The 22616-nt window shown below is 42.1% G+C and overlaps 1 protein-coding gene and 1 long non-coding RNA gene across 2 annotated transcripts in view; both read right to left on the minus strand.

Moving 5' to 3' along the window:
* Positions 1-9573, minus strand: part of GLDC (glycine decarboxylase) — a 98756-nt gene extending 89183 nt beyond the window's left edge. Inside the window, exons 1-2 of the mRNA XM_040632315.1 lie at positions 9319-9573; positions 8737-8815 (exon numbers count right to left, since the gene is read on the minus strand). Of these exons, the coding sequence (XP_040488249.1) occupies positions 8737-8815; positions 9319-9573 (334 nt within the window). The remainder of the gene's footprint in view (positions 1-8736; positions 8816-9318) is intronic.
* A 7032-nt stretch (positions 9574-16605) lies between these two features.
* Positions 16606-22616, minus strand: part of LOC121103062 — a 52425-nt gene continuing 46414 nt past the window's right edge. Inside the window, exon 4 of the long non-coding RNA XR_005835177.1 lies at positions 16606-16637. This is a non-coding gene — a long non-coding RNA (uncharacterized LOC121103062). The remainder of the gene's footprint in view (positions 16638-22616) is intronic.

Below are 22616 nucleotides of genomic sequence, written 5' to 3' on the forward strand. Positions count from 1 at the left end.
TTAAGATAGGAAGTATGTGTTAATTTGGATGAATGTGGTAGTTTTAAAAATGTCTGCAGGGAAAAAAATGTGTGCAGTATGTTTTTAGGGCAGTGAAACTATTCTGTATGATACTTAGAGGTGGATACGTGTCATTATACATTTCTCCAAATTCACAGAATGTACAACACCAAGAGTGAACCTTAATGTAAACTATGACCTCTGGGTGTTTATTTGTCAATGTGTGTTCATCAGTTGTAACAAATGTATCACTCTGGGGGGTATACTGATAATGGGAGAGGCTACCTGGGGGCAGGAGGTATGTGGGAAATCTCTGTACCTTACACTTAATTTTGCTGTGAACCTAAAACTGATCTAAAAAATTAAAGTCTAATAAAAATATACATCTGCAAATTCCTTTACAGTCCTCCTTTCAAAAGGTGGAGACTTAGCATAATATCCTCTAGGTCCATCCACACTACTGTAAATGGTATGATCTCATCCTTCTTGTGGCTGTGTAATACTCCACTGTGTGTATGTATGTATACATACACACCCCCTATATCTTATTCATTTTTCTATCCATGGACACAGGTTGCTCTCATATCTTAGCTATTAGAAGTAATGCTACAATATACATAGTGCTGCATATATCTTTTCGAATTAGTGTTCTCATTTTCTTTGGTTAAATACCCAATAGTGGAATAACTGAATCATACGATATTTCTTTCATAACTTTTTTTGGAAACTCCATACTGTTTTCCACAGTGGCTGTACCAATTTACATTCCCACCAACAGTGCACAAGTGTTCCTTTTTCTACAACATCTTTGCCAACATTTATTATTTCTTGTTTTTATTTTAGCCATTTTGACGGGTATAAGGTGATATTGTGGTTTTGATTTACACTTCCCTGAAGATTAGTGATGTTGAACATCTTTTCATATCTCCGTTAGCCATTTTCATATCTTTTTTGGAAAAATGTCTATTCAAGTCCTCTGCCCATTTTTTAATCAGATTGTTTTTTAGTGTTGAGTTGTGTAAGTTCTTTATATACTTTGGATATATTATGCTAAGCCAAAGTCAGACTGAGGAAGACAAATACCGTATGATTCCACTCATAAGTGGAATCTAAAAAAACAAACAAAAAATAGAATCGTAACTATAAATACAGAGAATTTGATGGATTGTTGCCAGAGAGGCGGGAGAGTGGGGAAATGGGCAAGACGGGTGCAGGGGAGTCGGAAATACAGGTTTGGAATGAATAAGCCACATGAATAAAAGGCACAGCATAAGCAATATATAGTCAATGATATAATAATAGCATTCTATGGTGACAGATGGTAGCTACCCTTGTGGTCAGCATAGAGAAGGCATAAACTTGTCAAATCACCACATTGTACATCTGAAACCAATGTAGCATTGTGTGCCAACTATATTTAAATATAAACAAAATTTTAAGTGAAAGTTAATTCCCCTTCCCTTAAATTCAAGCCAGACTTAATGAGTCACTCTAATCAATAGAAAGTGGTGTTAAGTGATGCTACAGGAATTCCAAGGGTAGGTCATAAAAAAGATAGCTTCTGCCTGGCTCTCTTTCCCTCTCTTGAATCACTGGTTCTGGGGGAATCCAGCTGCACCTAAGCAGCTCACAGACAGACCCATGTGGGGGCACTAAGACCTCCCGCTAACAGCCAGCACCAATCTGCCAGCCGTCATGAGTGAGCCGCGTTGGAAGTGGCTCCTTCAGGCCCAGACGAGCACCCACCGATGTGACTGCAATATTATGAAAGACTCGGAGCCAGAACCATCCAGCCTGGCTGCTCCTGGATTGTTGACCCACAGAAACCGTGAGGATAATAAATGTTCATGGTTGTTTTAAGCCACAGAATTTTGCAATTAATTTCTTATCCAACAGATAACAGGTATAATAGCTCCCCCCAAAAGTCAGTTCTAAAATTAATATTAAAGAAGTAATTTCATTTATATAAAATATATTTGATGATACTGGATCAAGTCCATGATCCTTTAGCAAGATGAAGGGGGAAAAAGTTGTTTTTATATTTTATGTTCTTTGTCCCAGTCATGGGACCTATTTTATTTGCCCTCTCATCACTGTATGTTTACACGTTTGTATCCTTTGTATGTCAAAAAGTAAGGATGTCCAAAACATTTTATTATTTCTTAAAGATTTAGTTACTTATCTGCGAGAGAGCCACAGAGAGAGAGAAAGAGCAGGACCAGAGGGACAGGGAGAGAGAAAATCTCAAGCCGACTCCACACTGAGCACAGAGTCCGATGTGGGGCTCAGTCTCACAACCCTGAGATCAGGACCTCAGCCGAAATCAAGAGTCAGACACTTAACCAACTGAGCCACCCAGGCACCCGCAAAACATTTTAATGCAAAAATGATAACTCATAAAGACTGAGATATCAAGTTTGTATCTTAATTTTAAAAAGGGGGAAAAGCTGATTATTTTAGGATGCATCTCTTTTAAAATTAATATTTTCATTTCTCCACTTCTATAGGGATATACCTCCACCATTTAACTGAAATATCACTGTTGTATAATAAAAAATATATATGGTCTTTGGAATTTGGGTAATAGGATTATTTGTTATTCATAAGAAGCCCTTTGTGGAGTGCCTGGGTGGCTCAATCAGTTAAAGGCCTGCCTTTGGCTCAGGTCATGATCCTGGGTTCTTAGGCTCCAGCCCCAGGTCTGGTACCCTGCTCAGCAGGCAGTCTGCTTCTCCCTCTCCCTCTGCCCCGCCCCCACCTCATGCTCGTGCAAGCATGCGCTCTCTCTCTCTCAAATAAATAATCTTTTTTTTTTTTTTTTAAAAAAAGGCCTTTTGATCACACTTGAGTTTATGCTAATGAAGTGATTTGGAGTGGGGCCCTACATAGCCTCAGGATGGGGCTGGCTAGAAAGACCAAGAAAAACCAACTAATTAGAGGGTTGGAACTTTCCTGGCCTCACCCACAGACCTCTGGGAAGGAAAAGGGTTGGGGGTGGGAGGATACAGATTAAGGTATAAAAACTCTTGAACAACAAGACTGGATGACCTTCTGGGATGGCTAATGCATCCACATCCCAGGAGGGTGGTGAACCCCAAGTCCCACAGGGAAAGAAGCTCCTGTGCTCAAAACCCTTATGGGCCTCATCCTATCTTCTACAACGTCCTTTAAAATAAACTGGTAAACATATGGAAATGTTTCTTTGAGTTCTGTGAGCTGCTCTGGCAAATTAATCAAACCCAAGAAGGCGGCTTTGGGAACCTCCAATATGTAGCTTGTTGGTCAGAAGCATAGGTGGACTTGGGACTGGCATCTAGAGAGGGGACAGTTTTGTGGAACCAAGCCCTTAACCTGTAGGATCTGATGCTATCTCCAGGGAGCTAGCGTCAGAATTGAGTTAAATTTGTCGAACACCTAGTTGAACTGCTTTGTGGTGTCGGAACATACACCAGAATCCCCAAATGACGACAGCACAAGTATTCTGATAAGATTCCATCAATGATGAGATCCCAATAATACTAAACTACGTCCCTAATTGTGCTTGCCATGTTGCATTTGCCTTTTCTTTTTCTCAGTGAAGATACTGCCTTTATTTCTTTGCATGTTTTCCTTATATACACGCAAAAAAAACAGTTAATGTAAAGATAACTGCTTTTGCTTCTAACTCTTTACATTGTTTCAGAAACCCTATTTCTCTATCCAACTTCACATTTCTGAGCACTCGTAGCATTTTATCCATAGTTCTCATGGCACCTGGAACTTTTTAACTTTCTGACATAATTTATATTAAGAAGGCTTCTTGAGGATAGTGATTATGTTTATTCACCTATGTTTCCTCACAGAGCTTTAGCCATACTAGATGGCCAATGAACATTTAGCAATTCAGGCAATTGACTGACCGTCCAAGGTATCACTCAGATCAGCAGCTGTCTGCCTAAAAAGAATTAATTATAAAAACATAAGGACAAGACAGATTCTATTGTGAGAGACTGAATACACAAATACACAATGGCTAGACCATATATTACCACATAACTTTCACCCACAACCTGCAGCAACCTGCTCAAGAAACCAATACCTTTTCTAAAACAAACACCAGAAGACAGCCTGCTGTAAGTTAGACTTGGAGAAAGCCAAATTGCTATCTTCAAGGGACAATTCAGCAAACTGCACAATAACTTATGTAATAATTGGACCAAAATTATTGGCCAGGACTTGATTAATAATTAACAGCTTCTTGAAGTTTGGTCTTGGCTTCCAAAGTAGGACCAACCATACAAAGCCAAATATGCATCCTTAACCAATCACATAGGATCCCCTGCTCTATTTGCCCTCCTACATCTTCTGCATGCCAATAGCCCCCAACATGGGTATACCTAAAGCCTTTCCTTTATTTCACTATAAGGCTTTCCCATTCCTCTGCCAAAGCAAAAGTCTGACTCCCTTGCTACAAGTTCAGAATAAATAGCCTTTGCTTTTCTCATTTGGCTGGTCTTCATTTATTTCCACAGGAAATATAAGGAAAATCCATTGGTATTATCCTAAAGACAAAATAATTCATATAAGCTGGGAACTTGGTCAGGAATAGGCCAAGGGAGAGCCTTGTCACAAACTTAGGAGTCTACAGGCAAAACCCAAAGATGGATATCATCCAGCTGAAAGATACCTGACATCCACAGCCTGGGGAACAGCTGTTCTGTTTAGGTGTCCTTGAGGTCAGGGCAGGAGAGTGCCCAACCCCACTTAGGTGACATAGTCATCACCCACAGCTGCATTACACAACATCCCCTCTGTTAACCATTTATTAAACACCACTCTCAACGATGTGGCTTAGAACATTAAGTTCCCACAAGTTCATCAAAAGTCTCATGGCGACAGCTCAGCTGCTTGGTTCTGGTTGAATAATATGAACATTAGGGGGTTAGTTTCTCCTTGCTCTTCCTAAGCATTCTCACAATAAGCAATGTGCAATTTTGTGTAAATTTAAACCCTGCAATTTCTGTGAAGTTATGAGCTAATTCAGTCTGGTTAGCTTGAGATGACTTCATTGAAAATACTACACAGCAAGGCATGCCATAGCTAAAAGTGATTGGGTTGGTTCATAAAGTACTTTTAAATTTGGTAGTAACTACAAAATAAATATATAGTTATTGTAGAAAATCTAGAAAAAGCAAGGCAATAAAAAGAAAGCTAAAATCATCCATCATGGCCCATCCAGGGAAATGAATGCTCCCATTGACACATATCCTTTCAACTTTTTTCTCTTTCTTTATGTGCGTATGTGGGTGAGGGAGGGTAGATTCACTTGAACAGGATGACAACAGTTTTGAATTGAGTAGCTTTCCTTATTTCTCTGAAGCATGATTTGCTGAGAATCCAGCTAATAATGAAGGTATTCTTTCAAAGCACTTAAATGTCCAAGGGGAGGGGAGCATCCTCATGACAGATGAATCATCTGTACTTGCTTGACTCTGTCAGGCCACTCAGTCTTGTACGTGATGGCCCCTGCCTGCAGCAGCCTCCCCCAGCCTTGCCCAGCAGAGCATCACTAGTCATCCTTCAACACCCAACCCTAGTCCTGCCCCTGTGACCCCTTCCCTCTCCCTGCCAGTGGCTGAGAGTTCCCACATCGGTGCTCTAAGCAAGCCACTGCACTTCCAACCAGAGCAGTCGGCATATGGCCGGGGGAATCTGGTATGACTGGATTTGTGCTTATCTGTTAACAATGAAGACGGTGGTTTACTAGTGGTTGGAGGGTGGACAGTGGAGCTGGGCTGCTTGGGTCGAAGTCTGTCTCCACTGCAAGTTGACACAGCCTTTGTATGCTATGCTATCTTTATCTTTAGAACAGATAATGGTACTTACCTCATAGGGTTGTACTAAGGACTAAATTAACACATGAAAAGTACTTTTAAAAGTGCCCAATACATGGTAAGCACTACATAAATGTTTGAAATTACTAAATTATGTGTAACAACTAACCCAAGTATCTCCATGGTACTTACAGCTCTCTGTCTTCCTTTTACTCAGCAATGGGGGCATTTAAGACTCATATAACTAACTAGCTCTTATTAGTTTCCTGTGTATACAGTGAACAAGTATTGGGTCCAGAATTCCTCCCTGACTATAACAGAACACAGGCATTCAACATTAAACCATTTGGACAACGCTGCTCCACTATAGAGATGCTACTCCTAGAAGTTACGCGGACCAATCTGCTCTCCCCATGTGGAGAACATTCAACACCTCAGTAAAACACTGATGCCTTTCTGACACATTCTGTGCCTACCCCAACCAGAGCTCACTCTTTCAAGAAGCAAGCTTTGTTGGAGAGCCAGTTCACTTCAAGGCAAGGAAGTGGCAGGGCTGGTGGCAGGGGGACCTCCTGACTGTGCAATATTTTCTCTGAGTCACCTCAGAATAACCAGATGGAACCAGCCCCAAATTTCACAGAAGCCACTGGGTTTAAAGTTTATAGGTAACTTGCAAAGTACTTATCAGGAGCCTGGTTCCAATGAGAGAAAGAAGGAGAAATGGAGTCCCCCAATGTTCACATCATTCAGCTGGAAGTGAGTAGCTGAGCTTTTAGACAGACAACTTTGACACGTTTCCTAGGCTCTGATGTTCTTAACATCTTATTTTAGAGTATACTGTAAAAAGGGCTGAACTAAACATTTTCTAACTTTGACAATCTAAGAAAGTCATGACCTAAGGCTTGCTTTAAAAATATACAACTCGGGGGGTGCCTGGGGGGCTCAATGGGTTAAGCATCTGGCTCTTGATTTCAGTTCGGGTCAGGATCTCAGGGTTGTGGGATCAAGTCCCACATTGGGCTCCCTGCTCAGTGGGGAGTCTGCTTGAGTTTCTCTCCCTCTGCCCCTCTCCCTGCTCACTCCCTCTCTCTCAAATAAAAATAAATAAATCTAATGTATATATAAAACTCTTGGGGCACCTGGGTGGTTCAGTTGGTTAAGTGACCAACTCTTGGTTTCTGCTCTGGTTGTGATCTCAGGGTCGTGAGATCAAGACCTGTGTTGGGGAGTCTGCTTCAGTTTCTCTCTCTCCCCCCCTTTTGCCCCTCCCCCCTAAAATAAATGAATAAATCTTTAAAAAAAAATATATACAACTCTTCACTTTTTAAACATCCAGTAAATCAGGATTATGATTTCCTAAAATTGAAATAGATAAAGCTTCCAGCTATCCCTAGGTCTCAATCAGTTCAACCGAACAAAATGTGCAGATTTCCTTCTAAAGGCAAGGTCCCTGCCATCAGGAGAAATGGTTCAGATCTGAAACCAACCAGGGAAGCAGTCCTCATCATAGCTTGAGTTACATTAGCCTGCTGGAGCTGGACTGGCTTCAAACCTGAAGTAACCTATTTTTTTTTGGAGGGGGGAGGGGCAGAGGGAGAGAAAATCTTAAACAGGGTCCACACCCAGCCCAGGAGTCTGACTTGGGGCTTGATCACGACCCTGAGATCTCAGGATCCTGAGATCATGACCTGAGTGGAAATCAAGAGTCAGTCACTTAACCAACTCAAGCCACTCAGGTGCCCCCATCTTTATTTTGTTTTTAAGTAGACAACTTGAGGGATGCCGGGGTGGCTCAGTGGGTTAAGTGTCTGATTCTTGATTTCCACTCAGGTCATGATCTCAGGGTTGTGGGATCGAGCCCCCAGTTGGGCTCTGCACTCAGCGAAGTGTGCTTGTCCCTCTCCCTCTGATCCTCACCTGGCGTGCATGCATGCCCATGCTCTCTCTCTCATAAATAAATAAATAAATAATAAATAAATAAATAGCATCTTTAAAAGAAGTTTGCCATCTATATATCCCTTCTGTCCTAAAACTTAAAATAAAACTAAGTACCTTCTCTTCACCTGACTCCAAGAGTAAAGAGACAGCATCTCTATGATTCAAAACCAGATAACCCCCAAAAGAATTCTTTCCTGTTTAGAGAGAGAGGGAGAGAGTGCTCTTCAGCTCTGCCTGACCAATCCTTTGACATGTGAATTCACGACTAAGTCCATGGAAGTCAAGTGCTCAGATAAAAATACCTCTGAAAGTCAGTCTTCAGACTACTAAAAATATTTAAATGTATAATAAAATTCTAATTCTATGAGTAAACTAAACTTTCTTAACCAAGCACAAATCTTATTTGCATGTTTCTTTACAAAAATCATTTGAACTTGAAGAGTACTGCTGTCTTACGCTAGGCATAAGTAATGAAATTGGACATGAGATAAAACAACGTGAAGCTGTAGTCCTATAAAGAAAATTGGGCTGGGAGAGCACATGTCTGCATCTCCTATTTTTGCCACTTCCCTAGTTGTATGATCATAGGCAATTCCTTTTCCCTTCAGATTATCCTGACTTGCACAGAGGTGATGACACCTCTCTAAGCCCAAAGGACATGAGAACCGTGGCCTGGGACGGTTGCCTGGGAAGTGGGGAGTCCTGCACACGCGTGTGTGCACTGCCTTCCGCTGGGAAGTTTGCAGGCGCCTAGATAAAGACCTAGAAAGGTGAGGTATGGATTCCAACCTAGGGTACAGAACTGACTGCTCCGGGAACTAAATATTCCACCGTCTCCCGCCCCCTAAGGCACCCGCCACTGTTTTATTTTAATAAACATATTCCCAGTCCTGGGCAATCCCAACCCAGAGCTGGCTTTTCAAAGACTACAGAAGACAAATAGGCCAGAGCAAGCGGAGTCTAAGGGAGCCCTCCCGCAACTTACAAATAGGGTCTTCCATTTTCAAGGGTCTTTTCAAGCGGATGCTGGCGGGGACCGTCTTCTCAATCAGTTCATCAATGCTCTAAAATTAAAACGTAAGTCCGTGAACACTACAGGGAGAGGAAAGTGCTTCGGAAGTTAAAAGAGTCACCTCTGTGTTTTGCATCTACAAAGGCTTATGGGAACCTCATTTAAATCGCCTAATTAGGGTTTCTATTTTAAAAAGAAAAGAACAATTCTGAGCAAACCAGAAATCACTTGGAGGAAAGCAAATGAATTCGATTAGTGATTCCACCGCTCCAGGTTTGGTCCTCCTTTTGCAAAGTTAGGGTTCATCAGGAGGGCGAGTTGGGTTGAAAAACATAAGGGTCTGAGGCGCGAAGAGCGGATGGAGAAAGTAAACGAGTGAGAGAAGGCTGGGGCACAGGAACCGAACTCGCGGGCTCGCTGCCACGCCAGGGCCCCAGACTTGGGAGCGGGTCCCACGCGGAGCAAAGCAGAGCTCTGGGCGGGGGACCGGAGGCCGCGCCGGCAGAAACCGGGCAGGGCGGGATGAGGCCCTAGAAGGCCGAGCGGGGTTCTTACCGCCAGCCCCAGGGCCTGGAGCATCTCCCTCTGGTCTTTGTCCCCGGGGCCGATGTGCCTCCGAGCGAAGTCGTCGTGTCGGGGCAGGAGGCGCTCGAGGAGGCGCGAGTCCCCAGCCCTGCTGCTGTCCCCGCCGCCGCTGCTGCTGTCACGGCCCCGCGGGACCCAAAGCGGTCCCGTGCCTCCAACCAGGCGGCGGCCGCCCCCGACTCCACAGCCCAAACGCAGACCCCAGGCCCTGGCGCACGTCTGCATGGTCGCGGCCACAGTCCCCTGCCCCGGCCCGCGAGGGTCGGCCGCGCTCTCGGCCTCTTCTGGTCGGAGTCCTCCGGGTGGCGGCTGCCTTCTGCCTGGAGCCCCTTCTCGTTGGACGAGCGGCAGACAGACGGATGGGGCCTCGTGGGCAATGAATGGGCGCAGCGCTCAGCCGGAACACGCGCGCAAAGTTGTTGCTCCACGCGAGGCACCTGCTTCGCACACTTTAAGCTTTGCCCTGCCGGCGGGCGGTGGGATGGGGCCAGGAAAGGCTCCGCCAATGGGAGTGGACAGAGGGGCGGGGGAGGGGCACACCCCGCCCCGCCCCCTCTCCTGCTCCCTTCTCAGGCCCTCAGCAGTCTCGCTCCTGGCTCAGAACCGGCCGACCTCATCACTCCTACTCGGTCTAGGGCTGATGCGGAGACCGGGGCGATCCACGCACTCGGGGCTAAGGTCTGGGACCGCACTGGCGCGGGATCCGGCTGCACGGCTGCAGGCGAACTGCCTGAGGAACTCAGCTGAGATGAAAGATGATTCTGATAGAGAAGACGGGCTCGAATAGTTTCCATTCATTAATTTTAGGGTATCGTTTCCGGTTATATTTCATGGAAACCAATAAGGGCAGATGAAAGTTTTTTTTTTATAGTTATGATTGTGGGCAAGTTACGAAACCTCTGAGCTTCAGTTTTCTCGTCTCACCCAGCTGGATGGATTTTATTATACATTGAAAGAATTGCCCCAACAGTAGGCTTCAATCACTTCTCTCTCTCTCCCCATATATATGTGGGGAGGGAGGGAATGCAAAAGATATTGAGGTATATGTTTTGCACTGTCATCTTAGTTGGAAAATTTTGTACATCTAAGGTCTCCAGCTATCTCTTGAGATTTGTATCAAGAAGGAACTTTCACGGGGCGCCTGGGTGGCTCAGTTGTTAAGTGTCTGCCTTCGGCTCAGGGCGTGATCCCGGCGTTCTGGGTTCGAGCCCCACATCAGGCTCCTCCGCTGGAAGCCTGCCTCTTCCTCTCCCACTCCCCCTGCTGTGTTCCCTCTCTCGCTGGCTGTCTCTATCTCTGTCAAATAAAAAAATAAAAAAAAAAAAAAAAAAAAAGAATGAACTTTCAAGGGGCACCCGGGTGGTGCAGTCAGTTAAGCGGCCAACTCTTGCTTTCAGCCTAGGTCTGATCGATCTCAGGGCGGTGAGATGGAGGCCCACCTCCTCTGGTGCTGAGTCGGCTAAAGTTTCTCGCTCCCTCCCACTGCCCCACCCCACCTCACACACACTCTCTCTAAAATAGATAAACAGTTCTTAAAAAAAAAAAATGAATGAACTTTCTGGCACCTGGCTGTCTCAGTGAGTACAGCATGTAACTCTTGATCTCAGGGTTGTGAGTTCTAGCCAGAACCGGGTGTAGAGATTACTTTAAAATAAAATCTTAAAACAAAACAAAGAATGAACTTTCAAAATTACGACTGTCCTAATATGAGGAAGATAGGACTAGACAGAAGACATCAGAACATTACTTAGACTACAGGTAAGTAGAACCTGCTTTTTTCTCCTCTACTTATCTGTAGTCTAAGTAATGTTCTGATGTCTTCTGTCTAGTCCTATCTTCCTATTTACCTGAAGAGAGTGGCGGTCTTTCCACTCCATTCTCTGCACTTTCTGGGTTCTGTAGCTGACAGGCACATAGACTATGCAGAGAGGCAGGAAAGTATACAACAAAACAGTAAGCAAAATGTGTGCGTATGGCAGGCAGGTGCAGATGGTGAGCTGAAAGGGCTGTGCTGAATGTCTTTGAACAGGTTTTCATTCATTTAGAATGGAATTTACAGCCTTCATAAAAGTTGGGAGATACCCTCAGTATGGGATGCCATCCCTATTCCTGTCAATACACTCTATGTATCACAGGGGCTAGAAGCCAGAGAACTATAATTCCCAGATTCCTTTGGCTCCAGGGTTCTGGATGTCATTAAACTTCTGTCAACAATCTAGACTTGTGTGAGAACTAGAAAATGGAACAAAGCAGAAATCATTTTCTTATTTCTCTGACAGCAGCAGACAAATGCACGAGTGATAGCAGACATGGAGTACTTCCTTACCAGCCGTCCACATTGGTACAGCAGGGCAGCTGGGTCCCTCTGTGGAAATTTCCTTTGGTTTTCCAACATAGGAGGCAGCAGGAATTTCTCATTGAACTTCAGTGGTTTACTTGAATATAGTGGTGGTCTTTCCACTCTATGTTTTGTTCTTCCAGTCCTTCCAGTGGTTTTACGTGCACCTATTCCTGGCATTTTAATCTTCCTCTGCTTGTTTTCTGAATAAACCTTAGAGCCTGCGACTGAGGCCAAAAGTAGCTTTAGGAAAACTAACCCCCAAAGACAGGAATCTGGGATTAGCTATCTGACCCAATTCTGTCTGAAGTAAATAATAACACTGTCACTAGTGGAAAATGAGATCATGATAGTTTTGTCATGAAATGGAAACAGTTACTTAGATTATCAGTGGGGAATTAAGTGCCTATTGAAGGGAGGTCTTTGCTAGACGAACTAGTTCCTGGGTTAGACCTTTGTAATGGGAATGATATCTACAAGGATTATAGGGAGGGCTGGTGGCTTCCAGATGCCCTAGAGAATTTACAGCATAAAATGATAGTTCAGAGAACTAGAGAGCCTTCACCACTCTAAACAATCTCTTAACTTCTTTAGCTGCAGGGAGAAGGTATTTACAAATCACACCCAATCCAGATGCCAAGAGGGATGTTTTGACAACTAAAGGAAAAGTAGGAAAAGATTGTGTGGAGGGATCCAGTGTGGTGGCCCTTGGAGGGTGCTTCACCGTAAGACAGCCCCCAGTTTCACTTCCTGTCATGTTGTCAGTCCTGTTTCTTGCTCTATACCACTCTGCTTTGTTATATCAAAATTGTACTTCATTAAACTCTTTTGAGAGACAAAAAAAAAAAAAAAAAAAAAAAATCACACCCAATGTTTGATCCTGTGGATTGCCCAGTTATCATACAAGTTGAATTCACGGCTTTATCAGGTCTCACATGTGAAAGTTTGGGATTAATTAAAAACTAAGTCTTAACTTGGAACAGGGACATTTTGGTAGTTTGGGTTGAATTTGATTATCTTGAACCCCCACTTTCACTGAGTCCCTCTGACAGCTGAAGCTGTCCCTCATCCCCTCTCTGAAATGCTGATAATCCCTTATTGATGATCGTGGAATGGCTTCACTAAAGCATTAATCTTGCAAAGGTGTATCAATACTTATTTACCTCTAGATCCACAAGATTCAGATCTCAGCATACCCTAGGAAGATGAGAAGCCTACCAGAGGAGAAGCCTACTCAGGGAAACAATGGCAAGATATCACTAATGTATATCAGTACTGGAGGATTTCTGTGTGGGAGTGGGTTCTAAACCAAGGAAAATAATACAGAAATTACTCAACAATGGCCTTCATTAAACTAGATTAAAATATTAAAACTTTTTTGGCATAATAGAGAAGAAAGGATCCAAAGAATTGATGAGATAGGGATGTTGGGATGATTTCATCATGTGCAATGTACTCTTCAACCCTTTCATTGTATCCCTCAGGATGGCCCAGAGGACAATCACTTCATCTGAACATTGAGAAATCCATTGCTAAGAGGAGCAGTAGTATTCTTGAAAAGCTCTATATTTTCTATGTCTGCACATATGAGATGATGGGAGAAGACGCCACTGTTGAAATAGGCTCCTTGTGTTCAATGCTAAGGATAGAGTCCCAGAGTGGTAGGGGCCAGCAGCAACACTAGAAAACAGAGAAAAGGGGGCAAGTTTGCTGTAAAGGGCAGCAGAGTCAGAGTGGTAACTAGTCAGGCTTGATCCACAGCCATCTTTGGTGCTCATAATTAATGATTAACCTATGAAAATCTTAGTTAATTTGGTGAGCCAAACTTGGATACGTCACCCAAATAAAGAGACACAGCCTGTCAAATAGCTCTCTTCCTTTAGCTGGTTCACAGACCCAGAGCCTCCCCAGTGAAGGGAATCTTAAAAAAGAACACCTGAGAAAAGACCTTATGACCCTGCTATATATATACACCATAAATCTTCTTCCTAAACTCTCCTGAAGATACCTGTGGCCATTTACCAAGTGTTATGGTTAGGCCACAGTGCCCAGATATGTGGTCAAACCTTGTTCTGGTGTTTCTGTGAAATGTGTTTGGTTGAAATTAGCATTTGCATCAGTGGACTCTGAGGAAAGCAGACTGACTTCCTCCAAAAGTGGTTAGGCCTCATGCAATTAGTTGAAGGTCTGAATAGAACAAAAAACTGATCTCCCCTGAACAAGGGGAAATTCTGCAGCAGACAGCCTTTGGACTTGAACTATAGAATTGGCTCTTTCCCGATAACCTTTAGACTTAAACTATAGCCTTGGCTCTTCTCTGGGTCTCCAGCCTGCTAGCATGCTAGTGCAGATTTTTGGACTTGCCAGCCTCTATCATCACATGAGCCAATTTCTTTTTTCTTTTTCTTTCTTTTTCTTCTTTCTTTCTTTCTTTTCTTCTTTCTTTCTTTCTTTCTTTCTTTCTTTCTTTCTTTCTTTCTTTCTTCTTTCTTTCTTTTTAAGATTTTATTTATTTGTTCGTCAGAGAGAGAGAGAGAAAGCACGCAAGCAGAGGGAGGAGGCAGAGGGAGAAACAGGCTCCCCACTGAGCAGGAAGCCTGACACAGAACTTGATTCCAGTACCCTGGGATCATGACCTGAGCTGAAGGTAGCTAACTGAGCCACCCAGGAATCCCAACATGAGCCAATTTCTTAAAATTTCTTTTGATATATATGCATATACTATTTATTCTGTTTCTCTGGAGAACACTGACTAATACTCCAAGGAAAGGAAAATACCCAGACTTCGGGCAGTTACTGGAATCTGGTTCTAAGAGAATGCTAAATTCTGCAGACCCAAAACAAACTACTCTGGTCCACTAATCACAGTGGGATGTTATGGAAGTCTGATTATAAGTGAAGATTTGGGACTTCTGCTTTCAGGTCCAATATGTAAAGAGCATGAAAGTCATCACTTCTGTCCTTACAACAAAAAAACCTGAAAAAACTAAAAATCAATGGTTTTGGACACATCTGAAAACTGACATTGCAGGACAAAATGCCTCCTTGAAATCTGATAAGACAGGCTCATCCAAGGAGACATAGCCAAGATCTGCTTGCCTAGAGAAGAAGCTGCTAGAGTTAGAAACTGGTAGGACTATGTAATGGTAATTATGATGGATCATTGGATGCTGACTGTGGACTAACTTGAGAGGAAGAAACTCCTGGGGACTACAGTCTTAGTGGGTTCCCACACTTTCTTGGGCTTTACCTCCAGGAGCCTCACCACAGTTAGGATAAAAATCTAAGAAATATCTGCCCCCAGCACTGGTAGAAAAAGGAAAAGAATAATCACTGTGAAATATGCCCAGAGCCTTCTTCATAACAAAGACCTACTCTCCAAAGAAAAGGACTTCCAGAGTTTATCCAAGTTAAGGAAGGGAATTCCTCCCACTTCACCCCCTCCAGTATTCTTATCTCAGATAGTAGGGGGGGGGGGGAAGTCAACAGGGTTTAGTGCTTCAAGACTGGGAAGCCTGCAGCCAAGGAAAGGAGTATGAGGTGGGGTGGGGGTGAGGGAGCTGTATCACTAGAGATACAGTTAGACATTCACAGCACAAGACACAGGCCTTTTTTTTCCCTAAGATTTTATTTATTTATTTGACACAGAGAGAGAGACAATGAGAGAGGGAACACAAGCAGGGGGAGTGGGAGAGGGAGAAGCAAGCTTCCCGCTGAGCAGGGAGCCAGATGCAGGGCTCAATCCCAGAACGCTGGGATCATGACCTGAGCCGAAGGCAGACGCTTAACCCACAGGCCTATATTTAACTGGAGCATTAAAAAACACTCTCCTCCACCACAACACACCACCACATAAATAGGACTCCAATAAAAGAACTAAAATTTCTGTAAGACACAGGTTGTCTCTGAGGAAGAGTACTAGGGAATCCCATAAGCAACAGGGGAAAGATAAACAAGGACACTAGAGGAATTTGAAGCCTCTGTCACTGTTAGCTACAGTAAACGTTAAACACAACACAACCCTGCCAAACTAACATCAATTCTCACATTAAAGCCCTATTTACCTCAGTTCTTATCACTCAATACATCATGTTCAACTTTCAACAAAAAATTACAAGACATGCAAAAAGTAAAAAAAAAAAAAAAGCAGTTTGAAGAGACACATAAATCATCAGGATCAAACTCTCACATGATACGGATGTAGGAATTATCAGACAAGGAATTTAAAATAATTATAATTAACACGTTAAAAACTCTAATAGAAAAAGTAGATGATCTGTAGCAACAGATGGCCAATGTAATCAGAGAGATGGATACTCCAAGAAATTATCAAAAGGAAATGATAGAAATCAAAACACTGTAACAGACACGAACAACTCCTTCTAAGTGTTGATGAGTAGACTTGACACAGCTGAGGAAAGAATTAGTGAATGCAAACATGTCAATAGAACTTTCCCAAACTGAAATGCAGAAGAAGAAAACAGAATGAAAAAGCAAAAAGAAAAACAAAAAACAGATCAGAACATCCAAGAACTATGGGACAATTTCAAAAGGTGCATAATTGGAATACCAGAAGGAGGAAAAAGAGAAAGCAGAGGGAATTTTTGAAGTAATGATAACTGAAAACTTTCAAAAATTAAAATAGACACCAAATCAGAGATCCAGGAAGCCCAGAGAACACACTAAGCAAGAGAAATACAACAACACTTAGGCATATCATATTCAGACTGAAGAAAACCAAGGGGAAAAATGAAATATTGTTTTTAAGGATTTTATTGTTGGGGCACCTGGGTGGCTCAGTCGGTTAAGTGACCAACTCTTGGTTTTGGCTCAGGTCATGATCTCAGGGTGATGATATTGAGCCTCACATTGGGCTCTGCACTCCAGGCTGGAGTTGGCTTGGGATTCTCTGCCTCTCCCTCTTCTTCTGCACTTCCTGTGTGCTCTCTCTCTAAAATAAACAAGCAAACAAATAAATAAAATCTTCAAAGAAAAAGATTTTATTTTTAAGTAATCACTCCCCAATGTGGGTTTCAGACTTACAACCCCAAGATCAAGAGTCACATGCTCTACCCACTGAGCTAGCCAGGTGTCCCAAAAGATAAAATCTCTTTAAACACCAGAGAGAGAGGGAGGCAAGATGGTGGAGGAGTAGGGGATCCCATTTGAACTGGTCATCTGAATTTAGCTGGATAGCTATCAAACCATTTGAACACCCACAAAATCAGCCTGAGATGTAAGAATATATATATGGATCTCTACAAGCAGAAAAGTGACTGCTTTTTGCTGGGTAGGATGTGCGCAGTCCTGAATCTTCGGGGAGATAGCAGGAGATAAACAGAAGGGGGAGGGAGCCTCCATAAGCTGGCTCCTGGAAAGTGATATAACACTGGAGTGCAAAATTGGAACCCTTAGAAATCTGCTTTAGTGAGGACAACCCTCTCTGAAAGGGGCTCTGGAAATGAAAAGGCAGAATTCTACTTAGGGCATTGTGGTCTCAGGATCTGAAGGAGTCACAGAGTGAATGGGGGTGCCTGAACAAATACAGTGACGGTACAGTGGAACTGGGAAGCAGGTTATGGTCAGCGAGACCCGGAGGGGACTCTCAGCTCAGATCGCCATAAACCATGAGCCAGGTGGATCAGTAATGGCTCTTTTCCTGAGCAGCCTGAAAAAGACTGGAGCTTGTGCCCACCACCAGGCAAAAGCTCACAGGGCAATAGTGACCCAGAAAGGACATTAGGGCAGCACTCAGACATGATCCAGGAGCTTTGGGTGTGCGCATGAGCCCACAGCTGCTCCCGGTTTTAGAGTCACAAAGGCCCCTGGGACTACCTCTGAGAAAGTTGCTGCAGGCACATGCTGCGGGAGGCTGCGGTTTTTGGTGCATACAGAAGTGGAGACTGTTTGTCCTGGAGGGTTTATTAAAGAGAGCAGACAGCGATCTTTCCGCTCTGGGCCAGAGGTTTGGCAGCGGCAATTTTTGCTCTGATCCTCTGAAGAGGCACAGAAAGCCTCCAGGGAAGAAGAGGCACACAGAGGACCAGTTTGCACTGAGCCCATCCCCCTGATGGGGGGTAGGGTGGAGGTGGGGTGGGACAACTCCTCCCAGGGAGGGATACCTGAGAAACAGCATGGCAGGCCCCTCCCCCAGAAGGCAGTCTGGAAGAACAGGTGGATGACAAGCCCATGGATCAGACAAGACTGTAAAATTGCAACACCAGGGGAAAATAGTATATTGAGATCCAGGTGTTCCCTCATGACTCCTTTATTTTTCAGATAAAATTCTCCTTTTCTTTTTTCTCTTTTTCTTATGCTTTTTCTCTTTATTTTTTTCTTTTTACCTTTTTGTCATTTCAACTAGAAGCTTATTATACCAACATATATTTCATAGTCACTTTTTAACTTGTACTTTTTCACATCAACATTTTTTATAGATATATGCTTCATTTTCATCCTTTTTTCACTCTATTCAATTTTATCTTCATATATATATTTATTTATATATATATGTGTATATATATATATATATATATATATATATGTATTTCTTTTTAGATATATATAAAGTTTTACATTCCTTGCAATTTTGGGATGTAGTCTCTTCTAACACAGAGACCAAAATTCACCCAGGAACAAGTGCGACACCCTGCTTTGTCCACACTGTGAGATTATAGTTCTTCTTCCCCCATCCTTTTTAAAAATTTTATTCTTGTGTTTCATTTTGGCTTTGTTTTTCTGTGGTGACTTCCAACCACTGTGGATTTTGCTAGGGTGCATCTTGCTTGGGTCATGGTTGATATTTTGGACTCTGTTCATTCAGACAACCATCATTCTCTGGACAGAAGGACAAGAAGGAGGAACTCACACAAAAAAGAACCAGAGGCAGTATTCTCTGCCACAGAGCTATTCGATATGGATATAAGTAAGATGTCACAGATAGAATTCAGAATAGCAATCATAAAGTTAATAGCTAGGCTTGAAAAAAAGCATAAGTGACAATATAGAATCTCTAAGGGCAGAAATGAGATCTAATCAGGCCAAACATAAAAATGTTATGAATGATATGCCATCTAAACTTGTTACTCTAACAGCTAGGGGCAATGAGGCAGAAGAGAGAATAAGCAATCTAGAAGATAAGCTGATGGAAATGAAGTTGAGAAGACACAGACAGGCAGCTAGTAGCCCATGAAAAAAGGCTTGGAGAGATTAATGATCCCATGAAACGTTCAAATGTCAGAATTATTGGGGGTGGTGAGAGAGAGGGGGCTAGAAGTTATATTTGATCAAATCATAGCTGAGAACTTCCCTAATCTGGGGAAGGAAACAAGCATTCGTATCCAAGAGGCAGAAAGGACCCCTCCCAAAATCAATAAAAACAGATCAACACCCTGACATATAATAGTGACACTTGCAAATCATAAAGCCAAAGAAGCTATCCTGAGAGCAGCTAGGGAGAGGGGATTCCTTCCGTATGGAGGGAGGAACCTCAGAATAACATCAGACCTATCCAGAGACACATGGCAAGCCAGAAAGGGCTGGCAAGACATATTCAGAGTACTAAATGAAAAGAACATGCGGCCAAGAATACTTTATCCAGCAAGGCTGTCATTCATAATGGATGGAAAGATAAAGAGTTTCCAGGAGAGGCAGAAACTGAAAGAATATTTCAACACCAAGCCAGCCCTGTAAGAAATATAAAGGTGGATTCTGTAAGCAAAGAAAGAACCCCAAGAGTATATAGACCAGAAAGTAACAATCTACAGAAACAAAGACTTTACAGGCAATACAATGGCACTAAATTAATATCTTTCAATAGTTACTCTGAATGTAAATGGGCTGAATGCTCCAATCAAAACACATACGGTTTCAGATTGAATAAAAAAGCAGGACCCATTCAAATACTGTCTACAAGAGACTCATTTTGAACCTTAAGACACCTCCAGATTGAAAGTGAGTGGATGGAGAACAATTTACCACATCAATGGACCTCAAACATCATATCAGACAAATTAGATTTTAAACCAAAGACCATAGTAAGAGATATAGAGGGACACTATATCATACTTAAAGGGTCTATCCAACAAGAAGATCTAACAATTGCAATTATCTATGCCACCAATATGGGAGCAGCCAATTATATAAACCAAGTAATAACCAAAATAAAGAAACGTATTGATAATAATACATTAATAGTAGGAGATTTCAACACTCCACTTACAGCAATGGACAGATCATCTAAGCAGAAGATCAACAAAGAAACAAGAGCTTTGAATGACACATTGGACCAGGTGGACTTTGTAGATACATATGGAATATTCTACCTTAAAACAACAGAATACTCATTCTTCTCAAGTGTAACACAGAACTTTCTCCAGAATAGATCACATACCGGGTCACAAATCAGGTCTAACCGATACTGAAAGACTGAGATTATTCCCTGCATATTTTCAGACCGCAATGCTCTGAAACTGGAACTCAGTCACAAGAAGAAATTTGGAAGGAACACAAACACTTGGAGGTTAAAGAGCATCCTGTTAAAGAATGAATGGGTCAACCAGGAAATTAAAGAACTTAAACAATTCATGCAAATCAATGAAGATGAAAACACATTCATTCAAAACCTGTGAGATACTGCAAAAGTGGTCCTAAAAAGAAAGTACACAGCCATCCAGGCCTCTCTCAAAAAATTAGAAAAATCCCAAATGCACAAGCTAACATTACACCTAAAGGACCTGGAGAAAGAACAGCAAATAAAGACTAAACTCAGAAGGAGAAGAGAATTAATAAAATTAGAGCAGAAATAAATGAAATAGAAACTAGAACAGTAGAACAGATTAATGAAACTAGAAGCCAGTTCATTGAAAGAATTAAGATAGATAAACCTCTGGCCAGACTTACCCAAAAGGAAAGAGAAAGACCCAAATTAATAAAATCATGAATGAAAGGGGAGAACTCAGGATTAATACCAAGGAAATAGAGACAATAGTTAGAAGTTATTACCAGCAGCTATAAGTTAACAAACAAGGCAATCTGGAAGAAATGGATGCATTCCTGGAAATTTATAAACTACCAAGACTGAAACAGGAAGAATTAGACAATCTGAACAGACCAATAACCAGCAAGGAAATTGAAGCAGTAATAAAAAATCTCCCAAAAAAACAAGAGCCCAGGACCAGATGGCTTCCCAGGGGGATTTCTACCAAACATTTAAAGAAGAAATAATACCCATTCTATTGAAGCTGTTTCAAAAAATAGAAATGGAAGGGAAACCTCCAAACTTGTTCTATTAGGCCAGAATTACCCTGATCCCAAAACCAGACAAATACCCCATCAAAAAGGAGTATTACAGACCAATATACCTGATGAACATGGATGCCAAAATAACTCAACAAGATCCTAGCCAATAGGATCCAATAGTACATTAAAAGGATTATTCACCATGACCAGGTGGGATTTATTCCTGGGATACAAGGTGGTTCAACATTTGCAAATTAATCAATGTGATAGATCACATTAACAAAAGAAGAGACAAGAACCATATGATCTTCTCAATTGATGCAGAAAAAGCATTTGACAAAATACAGCATCCTTTTCTTATTAAAATTCTTCAAAGTATATGGATAGAGGGAACATACCTCAATATCCTAAAGCCATCTACGAAAAGCCCACAGCAAATATCATTCTCAATGTGGAAAAACTGAGAGCTTTTCCCTTAAGGTCAGGAACACAACAGGGATGCCCACTCTCACCACTATTGTTCAACATAGCACTAGAAGTACTAGCCTCAGCAATCAGACACCAAAGAGAAATAAAAGACACTGACATTGGCAAAGAAGAAGTCAAACTCTCTCTTCACAGATGACATGATACTTTATGTGGAAAACCGAAAAGATTCCACCCCCAAATTACTAGAACTCATATAGCAATTCAGCAACGTGGCAGGATACAAAATCAGTGCACAGAAATCAGATGCATTTCTATACACTAACAATGTGACTGAAGAAAGAGAAATTAAGGAATCAATTCCATTTACAATAGCACCAAAAACCATAAGATACCTAGGAACAAACCTAACCAAAGAGGTAAAGATCTATACCCTAGAAACTACAGAACATTTATGAAACATATTGAGGAAGACACAAAGAGATGGAAAAACATTCCATGCTCATGGATTGGAAGAAAAAATGTTGTTAAAATGTCTATGCTGCCCACAGCAATCTCCACATTCAATGCAATCCCTATCAAAATACCACCAAAATTTTTCACAGAGCTGGAACAAACAATCCTAAAATTTGTATGGAACCAGGAAAGATCCTGAATAGCCAGAGGAATGTTGAAAAAGAAAACCAAAGCTGGAGGCATCACAATGCCTGAGTTCAAGCTATATTACAAAGCTGTGATCATCAAGACAGCATGGTACTGGCACAAAAACAGACATAGATAAATGGAACAGAATAGAATTCCCAGAAGTGGACCCTCAACTCTATGGTCAACTAATCTTTGATAAAGCAGGAAAGAACATCCAATGGAAAAAAAAGACAGTCTCTTCAATAAATGGTGATGGGAAAATTGGACAGCTATATACAAAAGAATGAACTCAACAATTCTCTTACACCATACACAAAGATAAAATCAAAATGGATGAAAGACCTAAATGTGAGACAGAAATCCATCAAAATCCTAGAGGAGAACACAGTCAGCAACATCTTCAACCTTGGACACAGCAACTTCTTTCAAGACAGGTCTCCAAAGGGAAGGGAAACAAAAGCAAAAATGAACTTTTGGGACTTCATCCAGATATAAAGCTTCTGCACAGCAAAGGAAATAGTCAACAAAACTAAGAGGCAACCCACGGAATGGGAGAAGATATTTGCAAATGACATTATGGATAAAAGGCTGGTGTCCAAGATCTATAAAGAACTTCATA

The sequence above is a fragment of the Ursus maritimus genome, unplaced genomic scaffold (assembly GCF_017311325.1).
Source record: "Ursus maritimus isolate PB19 unplaced genomic scaffold, ASM1731132v1 scaffold_17, whole genome shotgun sequence".
Taxonomy (NCBI): Eukaryota; Metazoa; Chordata; class Mammalia; order Carnivora; family Ursidae; genus Ursus; species Ursus maritimus.